This window comes from Pogona vitticeps, chromosome 6, assembly GCF_051106095.1.
Source record: "Pogona vitticeps strain Pit_001003342236 chromosome 6, PviZW2.1, whole genome shotgun sequence".
In the NCBI taxonomy this organism is placed as follows: domain Eukaryota; kingdom Metazoa; phylum Chordata; class Lepidosauria; order Squamata; family Agamidae; genus Pogona; species Pogona vitticeps.
The window spans coordinates 20,849,725-20,864,291 of record NC_135788.1 but is presented as its reverse complement, the minus strand read 5'-3'; the positions used below and the strand labels follow the sequence as shown (position 1 = coordinate 20,864,291).

Sequence of the window (14,567 nt, the reverse complement as noted above, 5' to 3'; positions counted from 1 at the left end):
ACCTAATGCGGTCCGGCCCTTGGAACCAGTCCATCCAATCATGCACTGCTACACTGTCAGCCTCCCACTCATCTCTCCAATCGCGGAAGTAGACCCACTGTCTCTTTACTCTTCTAGCCACTCAGCCAGCTGTGCAGGGAGACTTGTCCTCCCGCCCCCTGCCTGGAGTGGCCAGCAGACCCAGGACATGGGAGAGTTACTTCTGCAATTGGTGAGATGAGTGGCAGGCTGGCAACACAGTGGCGCGTGATTGGACAGGCCGGTTCTAAGGGCCAGACCTGCATCAGATGCACCTGGAATGAGGATATTTGTATTCGTTTACAAATACAAATATTCCCATTTCTAAGAAATATCACACACACACACGCCCACAGAGAGTACAAGGAACTTTTTGATTCTGTTTCCCCCACAATTAAACAACTGGGATTGAGGTACTGGAAGGGTCATATTTAGCCCTTGGGCCCACATCCAGCCTGTAAGCCACATGTTGTGTACCCCCAATATAGGAGAATGAGGCTAAATTGAACAAAATAAAACCCTCTTAAAGTCATTGTTAGCAGTCTTTGTTTGATGTGCACCAGTTCTCTGTTTTAAACATCCTTGATTAGCTAAATAAGCTTTCTTCCATTTAGAAGATATAGGCAGAATATGTTTATGATAATAATGCTAGTTTTGGCATTTAGCATACTTTTATCGTTTGAAACTACATTCAGCTTTGTCTGGGTTTCTTTTCCTTTCTTCTCATTCAGGTGTGTCTATTGGGCGCTGCAATTTTGAATTTGATCTTTGCCAGTGGGAACAAGATCAGAATGACGACTTTGACTGGAATCTCGGAAATGGAGGCCTTCCAAGAGCAGGCACGGGGCCAATGGCTGATCATTCCTTGCAAGAACCATCTGGTCATTACATCTTTATAAAAAACTTTTTCCCTCAGTTGCCAGGGCAGGAAGCCAGAATTTTTAGTGTGATGATAAGCAAGAAAAGCAAAAACTGCAAGGTATGTGAAGGAAGGTCTAAGCAGGAATGGTAGATGTTAATGACTATAGGCAAGAATTCATCATTGCTGACATTCTCTTAGAGAAAATACACCTTGTTCTTTTACTAAAGTGAATACAGTTATAATGTAGTATTGTAATGAGTTCTCTCTTTTAAAAAAAGGGAAGTGTTTCATCATGAAGAATTCAGTTGTCTGAATGAAGTAAAATATGTAAGTGGCATTATAGTTAAGATCTTGGCTTCCCAGAGTAGAAAGGCATCTTGCAATAAAAATGCACTGGCAATTTCACCATTTCTGTTAAGCTCCTAAAAATTAAAGCAGAAACTCATAGATATCTGAATAGAGGAAAGCATGTGTGGAGGGAAAAACACTGGCTGGTTTTCTCCCTAACATCTGGTAAAGGGAGGAAGGTCAGCATTTGTTGTTCAAATAAAGGCAGGACATTTTGTTTCACTTATTTATTTCAGGGCAAATGTTGGTGGTATGCGTGCAAGATCAAAATAGGGAAATAGTAGTGGCAGGGTGAATGACAGAATGAGAAACAAAGGGCCCATAATATGTCAACGGAGAAATGCAGAGGCCTTCCCCTCAGGGCAGAAACAGACAAAATGCTATTTTCTTCATTGGAAGCAGAGTTTCTTTAAGGTCTGTTTTTTTCCCTCTCTGCCAGGATTGCTTCCACAGCTTTGCAAATTGCAAATTAGCTTGTGTTTGTTTGGTCATCAAGAGATAAGCACAGAGTTCATTTGTAAGCTGGTTGTGTAGGCACAAAAAGCTTTGAAGCTAGGCACAGTGGGAAGAATATGATGTTTTCTCATCTTCCACTTGTGACACTGGCGTCTCGTCTATTTCTGTCTTACCGTTCTTTCCTGGTTTTCATTTGGGATAATGAAGCAAAACTACTGAAGCTTAATTTGGAAGGGAAAACTTTTATGGCTTTGTGTCTGAGGATGGATTGCGATACACAAAAGCTCACACTGAAGCAAATATATTTCTCTCATATCTGTCACAATACTGGTGGGTGTCCCCCCCCCGTTGTCGCTAAAACAGATTAACACAGCAGCAACTCTGAAAATCCCTTGTCAGTGCTATTATTGTACAAATCTACTATGTACAGTATCTTCCGCCCATGCTTGTTTTTAAGTATAAAAGATATCCCTTTTTTGTAAGACATTGACGTTATGAAAGTCTGTCTCCCAGGTGGCTCACTCTGTCGCTTTTAGATACCAGATGAAAGGCGCTTCATGCAAGGGGCTTTAGGACAAATTGCAAAACTTAGATTTTTTAAAAAGAAGTTTAAACGTTGTATCTACTTTAAAGGCTATGTGTTTCACAAAAGTAACTACTTGTTTCTCGGTTTCTCAAAAGTAATCAAACTCATCACTTGAGTTACTTTGAACAAAACATCTCCCTCCCCAATCCTACAAGATGCTTCTATGCATGTAAAACATATTATCGCCCCCCCTCTTACTGTTTCCTCTTGCCTCGACACCCACAGCAGACCACGAGGCACAGCATAAGCCAGTGTTTGAACTGCGTGATAGAGCTTCTTCACATTTCATGAGGCCACACCCCTGTAACTATCAAAGTAGCTAAAGAATTACAATTTGCATCGCCAACAGCTGACTTGAACGGGTGATGCTTCACCCCACTATTTCAGGGTGTGATGACCCCTGCAGAGACCACTCCTGGTGACACAGCAGAAGTCCTCCCACATTAAATTAGAAACACAATGTTATCATAATAGTGAGCAGTGAGCAGCTCCTTCCAAGTCATGGAAACTAAAGCAAAGGTTTGGGCAACACTTCTATTAGTTTTTGTTGGCTAATTAACTCTGACGGCTATGTTTTGTTTGTGCTAAACTGTTTTTTGTTTAATTCTAGGACAATTCTCTTGTGATTAGCTTTATAGATTCTATCAATCTTGCCTAAAGTCTTGAGGACATTTAATCAAAATATAATTTTGATTAAATGTCCTCAAGACTTAAATATTTGAATAGATACTGTAGATTTTCAGAAGAAAAGTTGGATTTTATTTATTGAAATTCTCCTCTCACGAAACAAGTTTGCATTACTAGAGATTTCTATTTGCTTCACTAAGCAGGGAATCCAATGTAACCCTTGTTATTGTTATATGCCACCAAGTCACCTTCAACTTAATAGTGATCCTAATATGGTTTTAAAGGTACTGTATATAAAATATTTAAGGAGTGATTTACTAGTGCCATCCCCCATGAGATTCTGTAATTGAGTGGGGATTTGAACCCAGGTCTTCTAAATCATAGTCCAGCACTTTCTGTACCATACTACCCTGACAGCTCTATGTAACCATATATCTGTATTTAATGTTTCTTCTTTTATTTTCAGATAATATTTTATTACCACATGTATGGAGAGAATATTGGATCACTAACTGTCTACCAAGAAACAGTATCAACTTCCCGCAAAGTGCTGTTTACCCTCTCTGGGAATCAAGGGAATTTCTGGAAAAGAAAAGTTTTGCCCCTGGAAGCAGATGAGGATTTCCGGGTCATCTTTGAAGGTCATGTTGGGAATGCTTACAGGAGGTCCATAGCCCTTGATGACATTGTTTTCACAAGGGAATGTTTACCATCATACAAATTCTTGTCAGAGGAACCTACAGAATTACCCGTAACAGGTAATTTATGGAATAGGTATAGAAATATCCCCTCTTCTTTTTTGTTTTTATTTTGCAACCTTGGAGAAGAAATGACTATGCTTTCATAAATTTCTTGGAGGGTAGCCTTGTTTGTCTGTAGTTAATTCTTATTGGGCAAAGAGAGAGAGAGAGAGAGAGAGAGAAGTCCTAAATATAAAAATAGAATCAAATAAAATTCTTATGCACATGTACAATTTGCTACCCATCCCTAAGTACAATATCTGCTGTGTGCAGCAGAGGTGAGATAATGAACTTCTAAAATAAGAGATCCCTGAAAATAAAGAGCACATGATATCCATTTAGCCCTACTAGTTCTGGATCATTGCATCCCACAGCTCAATGCACTGCCTTCATTTTATTGGCTTCTCTTGACAGAACTCCATAATCCTAGTGCAGATGAACTTAACAACCATAGTGATGTGTATGCAAGTCAATGAACTGGAATGAAATGCTCTCTGAACCATGCTCTAAGACTCTTGTTTACAGTTCTTTAGTCCAGAAGTTACTAGTTTAACACTGCTATTTTATTTATGGCCTAACATGCAGATAAAGAGTTTGGACATGCGTTCTTGGAAGTTCGCAGAAGAGGGACATTTTGGTCCTTCATTTCACTTGCACGTTAAACTGAAATCCTCTCAAGAGGATCAAGGTCCTCCTAAATAATGTGGAATGGATGCAGAGGCACCTGCTAAGACAACAAGGAATTGCCTACAATTGGGTTGGCAGCCATCTTACATGTACATAATTCCTCTTGGGTGAGGTGTATTTGGCTCACGTTAGTTACCTATGGCCCCCACTTCTTTCCAGAAAGCTCCCAAGAGCCTTCCAAAAAAGCATTTCAGGGCTGAGAGAGGGCAACAAAGGAGGAGGACAGACGAATCCCATTTCTGTGACTTCCCTTCTTTACACTCAGCTTGTTTGCAGTATAAAGTGTACTTACCTGAATATTCTGTCATGTGCTGATTATATTTTATCAGTCTCTTTTTAAATGCTAGGTAAATACCTTTTCTTTGCTTTTTTAAGCTATGCAATATCTTTTCAACAGCATCTGGTAAATATTGATTTTAAATCTATTTCTTTCAGTCAGATTTCCTTCTATATGAGTTTGCCTTAGGACTGCTCTCTCAAAGAAATGACAGTTTTAATGCTTGTCAGACACTCTCTTTTTTTGGCAGTTTACTGTCCATTTTACAAGGCATTTCATGTTTCAGGGAATTACCAAAGCCTGAAGATACGGATGTGCAATATATATCATTTCCCCTTTAATCTTTTATTTGCATATGATTCTGACTGGGTATAAGGCTGCACCAGGAGTCAAAGTGTATTATTCTCCTTAAAACCTTTTTTTAAAAAACCTAATTCTTTTTCATATTAAGACTCTGAACCAGAGTGCCAAACTCTGTCTCCTAAAACAAAATAGTGTTGGCTTTTTTTTTCACCTTGCAGTTGTAGATTGTTGTTAAGCTCTTGAGATATATTGGAAATGCTAAATCTTTGCTTTTGGACAGCAAAAGCTGTTCAGATCTGCTCATTATCACTCCAAAGATATTAAAGCCCAACAAACATCCATGTGGGACTCATTCAGGGATTTTTTTGTGGAAGAACCAAGGGTTTAGTCTGTAAAAACTTCACAAAATCAAAACACTTTCATTTGAACAGAATGGGGCAGAAGTCTCATTAATTCCTCTTTCTCCCACTTTGATTCACCTGTTATGATCTGGAGCTTTCATTCTGGCCTCCAAAATTTCAAGGTCAATGCTTTTTTGTACAACTTTTATATCCAAGTTACGGAGAACTCAGGCAATGGGATTAGCTTTGCTCCAACTTTGGGAAATCACATTTACATTCTGTATTTGAAAGTAAAATAACAAAGTGGTATGCAATTAAAATCTACAAATGGGGATGAACTTCAATCTGCAACTCTCCACCCCATTTATTTTATTTTAAGCACTCAAAAAAAAAATCCAGTAAAACGTCTTGCTTCATCAGTTTCTGGAAACGTATGTGTATTCATCTCTTCCAGCAACAGCAAACAAAATAAGAACAAATTTATTGTGGCACCTATGAAATTAAAAAAAAAAAATCTCAGTGTAACCTTTCATGGCGCTAGCTGGATAGCTCAGTGATTTAATTGTCTGGCTGTGGAGCCAAAGATTGGGTGTTTGATTCCCCACTGTGCCTCCTGTGAGTAAAGCCAACCTGTGTGGCCTTGGGCAAGCTGCTCAGTCCCAGGGTGCCCCCCCCCAGAAGAAGGAAACGGTAAACCACTTCTGAGCACTGTCTACCTGGAAAATCGTGAAAAGACTTACCATAAGTCAGAATTGACTTGATGACATGCCATCATCATCATCACTATTACTACTGCTGCTGCTAACCTTTCATGAATAAAACCACAGGATTCATGGACGTAGTCCTTGAGTTTGAAATTGATTGAAGCCCATGAAACCTGACCCTGAAATAAATAGAATCAATAGAATAGGTTCTGCAGCATTTCCCACCACAATTTACAGATCTCTGGGGGAATCAGCACTAGTAGAACACGTTTACAACACGTTTGTATGTACTGAAGGCTGAACTAGATGCTACCCCATTTACATACAGTAATTAGCAATTGTAAATTTATTTATTGGCTTTTATACCACCCATCTGGCTGCCAAGGCCACTCTGGGCAGTTTACACATTAAACATATTGAACAATAATTTAAAACAATGAACATAATAATTATAAAATGAAAATCAATAGTATTTTCAAAATTAATATCTGGCATAATGCAGCCCATATAGGAGAAGGAAAACTCCAATGTCAAACCTCCACTGCTTTGTGGCTATATCCACTGAAGGAAAAGGCTTCAGGAGTAAATCTCGAGGCAAAATGCAGAGCTGGAGTCCTGGAAGCAGTTCGTGCCATTCTGGCAACTCCTGCAACGACGCTGGAACCAGTTGTATTGGCTCTTGCCAATACTATTTCAGTGATGTGGAGAGAGGGAATTTGCTGCTTGGGTAACAGCCTATCCTCCATATTATTTTACCCAGGCTTTGTGCTCTGGAGAGGACATTCATACAGAGCACGTTACCATAGTCTCTCGAGACTGAAGGATGCCTAACCTGTAAAGTAGATTAGTTTAGATTGAGACTACAGCAGGAAATGGTGATGATGGGTTGCCTATCTTCCCCACACCAGGGTTCCAATTCAGATCAGGGCTGCCAACATACCAGCAATTTCTAGCAGTGTGAGTGTCACTGTTTCTCATTTGAAGCAAAGAGGAAGAGGTCTGCTTGCAACCAAAACATTAGAAAGGAGAAAGAAACAGACAAAAAGTAGTCTGTTTTGCTTGCAGGCAGGTGGCCCAATATATATTCTGCAGACATGACCTGGGTCAAGAAGTGCTGTGTACATGCTGGCGGTACAGGAGGCAGTACAAAAGACAGAACCAAACCTTCTGTAGAAAGCTAGAACAACTGCATGCTTCCACCACAGACAGTAAACAATGACATTATGAAGGCAGTGTGACATAGAAGGAGTGGAGAGTGGCAGAACTGAGACAAGAATGAAAGATTACCTGGCATTGGAAGGTTACTTACTATTATGCTCAACAGCCAGATGCAAAAAATAAAAATAAAATAAAAAGGCGGAGGAACTGAAACTGAATTTCTGAAGTTCTCACCCAAGATTTGACCATGTCAAGGAGATCCCAAAAAAAGGGAATAATCAGAAGACCTGAATCAAAGAAAATGTATTCTAGGGGGGGAAAGAGGCTAAAATAAGAACTTGTACTTCATCACATAGTATTTAAAATCCTGAAGCTGAGGCTCCGATACTTTGGCCATCTTATGAGAAAAGAAGACTCCCTGGAAAAGACCCTGATGTTGGGAAAGTATGAGGGCAAGAGGAGAAGGGGACGACAGAGGACGAGATGGTTGGACAGTGTCATCGAAGCGACCAACATGAATTTGACCCAACTCAGGGAGGCAGTGGAAGACAGGAGGGCCTGGCATGCTCTGGTCCATGGGGTCATGAGGAGTCGGACATGACTTAACGACTAAACAACAACAAATTTAAAACAGATTACTTATATTGTAAGATTTAGGACATTTTTTTTACCCCAATGAGAATTCTAATTATTTCATGGTTGTGATTAAGGCTACAGTCGGGGTTAGGGTACAAGCTATATTTCTGGTATTGTGGGATATTTTCTGATGCCAATAATAATTCCATTATCTCCCAATGGAAGAACTGTTACTTTCCTTCCTGTGTGAAGCCACCCTAACAAGGAGAGAAAGTTACTTCTATGATGCTTTATAGTTTGCCTGAAAAATGGCTGACAACACTTTTTATTCCAACACTTTACATTGGCTAGAACAAGTTTTTTTTTTAAAAAAAGAATCCGTTAACTATGTTTTGTTTCAGTTGTTGGTTAACAAAACCTTGCCTGTGGCAAAGAACTGGAATCTGGGGAAAGAGGTTACAATTCTCGTGGCGCAGTGGTTAAAACGCTGTACTGCAGCTAAAACTGTGCTCACGACCTGGGGTTCAAATCCCAGGTAGCCGGCTCAAGGTTGACTCAGCCTTCCATCCTTCCGAGGTCGGTAAAATGAGTACCCAGCTCGCTGGGGGGGCAATGTGTAGCCTGTATAATTAAATTGTAAACCGCCCGGAGAGTGCTTGTAACACTATGGGGCGGTATATAAGTCCAATAAATAAATAAATAAATAAATATAAATAAATTCTGCAGATAAAAATTTTGTAGAATGTCTATATTGGAAGGCTAGTTCTGTGCAGACTCTGTATAATGAAAACACCAGAAGAAACAATAATATCTGGCATAACTCAGCCGTTTTGTTTGGCAAATATGGCAGAGCTGTCATACTTGATTGTTTCCATGTTGTTGAGTCCTAGCTTCTGCCATGTTTTAATTGCTTTTTAAAAAATTATCAGACATTGTTTTTATTGTATTTAAAATATTTATATGTGCCTTCATCAAAATTGATGCAGGGGAGATTTAAAGTTGCGGAAAAGAAGCACAAACCTAAAACACCCAAACTGAAGGAGACCAAGGGTAAAAACAGCAGACGATGAACTGTGTTCAGGGCTACCATAATTAGTTTACAGTGGTGCCTCGACTTACGAACATAATCTGTTCCAGAAGATTGACGTAACTCGAAATGGTCGTAAATTGAAGCACCACTTCCCATAGGAATGCATTGAGATGCAATTAATCCATTCTGGACGAAGAAAAAATTACAAAAAAAATCACTGCAAGACTCATTGGAAACACGATTGATCTCTTCTGCCCGAAGGGGGAGAGAAAAGCAATTAAGAGTGCAAGACCCATCGGAAATGCACAGAAAACAAACGGAGCAGATCGCAAATACACAGAGAGCAAAGGGACTAGGTTGGAAATGCAAAGAGAACAAAAGAAAAAACAAGGGAAGCATGCAAGACCCATTGGAAATGGGGGGGGAACCAAAAGCATCCACCACCCCCCAAGATCCGTCGGAAATGGGTGGGAAAAAACCAAAAAAACAAACAAACCCCCCAAGACCCATCAGAAATGTGAGAAAAAAAAAACCAAAAAACAAACAAACCCCCAAGACCCATCGGAAATGGGGGGAAACCAAAATACAAACAAACCCCCCAAAACCCATCGGAAATGGGGAAAAACACTCCAAAAAGCAACCAACCCCCCCAAGACCCATCGGAAATGGGGGGGAAACAAAAAACAAACAAACCCCCAAGAACCATCACAGTACAGAAACATAGCCCCCCAGCTCAAAACCATGCTGCAAAAACACCCAGAACAGTTTTTAAAAGCAGAAAACAGCACCTTACCTTACCAGGCAGCCTTCTCTAATCACACACTCTAACTGTCAGGGCGAAAGAGCTACAAAGAAGCAGCCTCGTCACCACCTACAGTTAGAAATTTGAATTTCCCACCTTTTCCCCCCTGCCTTTTTCTGTTCGGAAGTGGAAGCCCCGGTCGCAAGTAGAAGCAAAATTTTGCAGCCGGAGCTGGTCATAACTCAAAATGGTCATAAGTAAGTCGAGGCACCACTGTATATGTATTATCACTATGACATAGTTAGGGACATTGTAGTGATTAATGTTGTGGGTTGGGCAGAGAAAGTTGGAAACAGAAAGCAAGTGAAGCAGAATAACAGAATTTGCTCCAGCCTGAAGACCTCCCTGAAGCTAATATATTGACAACCACATATCCCAGGTTTTGGGTCAGATTCTAGGTAAGAAATAATAAGGGAAGGGAAGACTTTTTTAGTGAGCTCTCTACAATCACAGCAGGCCTAACCAGCTTTGCTAACCTTCTTTAGCATGCTGTGTCTGTTCACATGTCAGCTGAAAGACAGACTTGGTGCTGCAGTTCATTTCTCAGAATGAACTCTGGGAGATGAATAGAATTTCATATGAGAGCAGAAACTTCTTCAAAAGTCTCTGTCCCCCCCCCCCAACAATAACTCATACTGTAGTTCCAGTAACTCCTGGAATTTATATGAAAGGACTCTTTTCCTCATGGAAAGTCAAGACTCTTCTATATAAACTTAAATGTCTGTATTTTATATATGTGCTCTCCCCTGATAAACTTCAGTCATAATCACCAACCTTTCGATACTAGTGGTTCCTGTACGCTCTGTGGGTATGTAATGCTTTTCCCTCCCCATTATCTCAGTATATTTATCCCGAAGCTACTCAGGACATGTTACTTATAATACACATAATTTGTCAAATTGGCTAATCGTCTTGTATATGGTTCTACTCTTTTAGCTACAAAATATACAAAAAGGACAGTGAGAGGTTCGGAGTTGTTTGTATTAAGTTAGGAGTGTTTTTTTAATGTGTGCCTCAGCTTTGACTGCACTATTGACACCTGCTGTCTTTTGAGAATGAAACTATTTTTAGCAGTCACTGATAGCCAGTTTCACAGAGGCTGCTCGCTTGTAACCAGAGTGGTTATTATTACCACTGATATAATTACCTTTTATCACAGAAAGCATATTACTTGCCATTTATCTGTTGAATGTGGAGTAAAACATACAACTGAAGTTATTTCTTTTGCACAATGAAAAAGAAGAGTATATTATAAAAACCTATCTATCTATCTATCTATCTATCTATCTATCTATCTATCTATCTATCTATCTATCTATCTATCTATCTATCTATCTATCTATCTATCTATCTATCTATCTATCTATCTATGCTAGCATATCAGGCAAAGCCCAAATAAATAATAAATAATAAAAAAGATGAATGTGGTCTGAGGAAGTGGACTTGTCCATGAACGTTCAGAGAGAGAGAGAGAGAGAGAGAGATTGCTGATGCCATAGTAAGGCAACAATAAAAGGATTTATGTGCAACAATGCAAGGTGGTTTTTTTTTTAACCAGAATTCAAGTGACTGGCACAAAAAAAAATATTGTCGACTTTTACTGGAGGAAAAGGGAGGGAGAACAACCTTCAAAATCATGTTCCGTGATTAGAACATTTTTGGAATTTTTTGTTTTACCATTCAGAAAGATATATACAAAGATTTGCACATTGGCTACCACTGGCTTTACAGCACCTGGACAAAAGTGTTAGTGGGAGATATAAAAGACAGGTTCAAATGGTATCTGGATGTCCTTGAAAATCTGGGCCCCAACTTACAGAGGTCTAAAGCCAGTGCTAAAAATTGTGCTGGAAACTAGCCACACAGCTGTTTTAAAGCAGGTGAGAGATCTTTCAACTATCCTGTTTCTTCCCTTTATGTTTTGGAGTTATCTGAATTCCAGAGTAATCTTTAAAAGCATTTCCACGTACAATTCATAATCAGTACCATAATCCAGATACTATCAGGGCATGGACGACGAGGTGTCCAGGTTGTCATTATTTAACGTTATGGTGTATTCTTCACTTTCTTTCAAAAGGTGCCATTTTTGTCAGCATTTATCGTTAGAGTTTCTGTGTAGTCATCATCCTTGTTTGTTGCAAATCCCTCTCAGTCCATGGATTTAGTCTTAAAGACACTAACAACTCTTTTGGGCTTATTGCTTTCAGTACATCTACCGGGCAAGAACAAAAAGTCCACTTGCTAACAGCCTCTTCAAATCATTGCTGTGGAAAAATTATAGTAGTAGTTTGGAGTGTGTGATTCTACAGTGTGTTCTGCCCAACCTTCCCATTCCAGCCAAAAAATAAAGGGCATTCCTTCCCCCTTTTTTAATTTGAGACTTTTGAGTGGTTGAAGAACATCTAAAAGAAAACAGAGAGATGAAGCTCTCACACTAGAAGGAAAATCAGTTTTCCAAGTTTTCTGTCAGGAAGACAGAAAATTCTGACCAGAGAATTGTATTCCCATGTCATGTTTTTCTTTGCAAGGAGAGCACAGCTTCCCAAAAAAATAACTTTTATGCTCAAATAAGCAGTAAATGGCTGGTATAATACGGCTGGCTATCTCAAAGAGTTGGAGTAAGCTAGTTTAGGAGTTTGATTCCCCATGATATGGGAGAAGACAAAAATGTTGTGGCACCTTAAAGACTGATTGCTGTATTTTAATGTGAGCTTTCCTGGACAAGTCCAATTCCTCAGACCACAAAGGCTCACATTAAAATAAAGCAGTTAGTCTTTAAGGTGCCACAATGTATTTATCTTTTTTTATTTTGGTTTTGCCTGATAAGCTAGCACAGACTAATACAGCTACCTCTTTAAAAACTACAATTCTGGGAGAAGAGTTATCCTGCATAGCCTTTGGGAAGCTGCACAGTTTCAGAGTGCCCTTAGGCACTCTGAAGGAAGGAACAGTAAGCTACTTATTTCTGGTATTTTATATCGAGGAAACTTAAGCAAGGGTGTAAGTTGAAATTGAATTCACACCACATAAGTATTAGTATTAGTACCCTGTTTCCCCCAAATTAAGACAGGATCTTATATTAATTTTTGCTCCAAAATATATATTAGGGCTTATTTTCAGGGGATGTTTTACTTTTTTAATGTACAGCAATCTACATTTATTCAAATACAGACATGTCATCTTCTTCTGGTTGCTGCACATTTGTGGAGGGCAGGGTTTCACTTAACTGGGTCTTATTTTGGGGGTAGAGCTTATATTATTTATAAGCATCCTGAAAAATCGTACTAGGGCTTATTTTCAGGTTAGATCTTATTTTGGGGGAAACAGGGTATTAGTATTAGTTCGTATTAAACAAGATCCTTTGGTTGCAAGGAAATTGCTTTCCTCCACCAATCTTCCTGTTGGTTGTTGTAGGTTTTTCGGGCTGTTTGGCCATGATCTTGAGGTTTTTCTTCCAGAAAAAAACTTCCAGAACACAGCTGAACAGCCCGAAAAACCTACAACCACCATTGGATCCTGGCCATGAAAGCCTTCAAGAATACATCAATCTTGCTGTTTCCCATGGTATGAGTTTTGCTTTTGGTTCTTTATTTTGTTTTAAGTACTACATATTAAGAATTTATTTTAAATTAATGGACAGGGTCCAGCCGATGGAAGTAAGTTTTCCTGTGCTCACTGGTGTTTTCTCGTGAGTAAATATGTTTAATATTGCAGCCATGCAGTGCAGTCTTATACACTGTGCTAAGTGGGCTTTCCTCCCATGTAAATCGCAATAGGATCACAGGTTCATCTTTGCTTGCATTGGAGGTGATATGCTAAAGTTTAGAGTGGAAGTAATTTTTAATATTAAATATATATCTTCTGAAAATTTTTTACAATGGAAATAGCATTTTCCCTTTTCCTGAACTAAACAAAACAACAAAGGAGACTATAACAGAAAGCCTTAAGTGGCAAAGAAAAATTCACACAACCCGGTTTGAGCCTGTTTCCTCAGGAAAAAGTAAATTTAAAGGGACTTGTCTTAATTAATATGTTTAGGACCTTATCCATAGTCTCTGAAATATCCTAGAGGTGTATTTCATTATGCGCTGCTATTAATCTGTAAAGTTATTTCTGTGTTTTTCCCCATTCCTCATTTTTGCCAAGACTTCTCTGGTGAAGTCTATTTTTATTCTGTTTTGTTTCAATATTGTGACTTATTCCATGCCAGAGTGGTTCCAAAGGGACCATCTCCTTGCCAACTAATTTCAGACATAAAATGGATTAAAAAAAAAAAACATTCAATAGTTTCTCCTTTGAGGTGAAACTATTGCATCAAGCCATTGGTGTGCTCAGTCCTTATTAAAAGCTTCTACTAGTGCACAGAACAAAAGAGGTGGCAAAAGAAAGTAGACAAAGAACGGATCTACTTCATGCAGAGTTAACAATTTAAAATGTAAAAGCTAATTTTTTCACTCGTTTAATTGGTGATAAAATTTCAATTTGATTTTTCGCATTCAAGTGATGTAATAAGGCAATTGGTGGTTATTACTCATGAAGGTTCCATCTTGCCTCTTCTGTTTTAAGCACTGGTGGAATTGACTCATGAGAACCTGGATTCACTCATGGAAACTGACTAGGAGGTGGGATAGAACTGGTAAACCTATTTCTTAAATATCTCACTCATCATGACAGCTCTGTTAGGGTCAGTTCCAGCTGAACATAACATAACATAACACATCTGAAGCAACATGTCTCTCAGTACCAGCTGAGATTGGGAACACAGGTGGAACAGGGGCTGTTGCCCTGTCATTCTGATTGTGGCTTCACATAGTCATCTGGTTGACCTCTGTAGTATTGGGTTCTGAGTGCTGCAAAGGATTCTGGGAAGCATCCTAAGGCACATGTTCAGTTAAAGCAAGCTGTGGGTAAGAACACTTGGGTCACAATTTCATTTTTTGTGCACGTAGGGCACATTGTGGAATGTATTTAATACTCTATGTGACTTTGTGTTACAGGAAAATTTAGATCCAAAGGTGTGGCAAGTTATCTTTCAGAACAGTGCTTCCCAAT

General features: G+C 39.2%; 1 protein-coding gene across 1 annotated transcript in view; it reads left to right on the top strand.

The window, feature by feature from the left end:
* MALRD1 (MAM and LDL receptor class A domain containing 1) overlaps positions 1-14,567 on the top strand; it is a 215,974-nt gene that overhangs the window by 65,518 nt on the left and 135,889 nt on the right. Inside the window, exons 17-18 of the mRNA XM_078378260.1 lie at positions 750-997; positions 3,364-3,655. Coding sequence (XP_078234386.1) covers positions 750-997; positions 3,364-3,655 — 540 coding nt within the window. The remainder of the gene's footprint in view (positions 1-749; positions 998-3,363; positions 3,656-14,567) is intronic.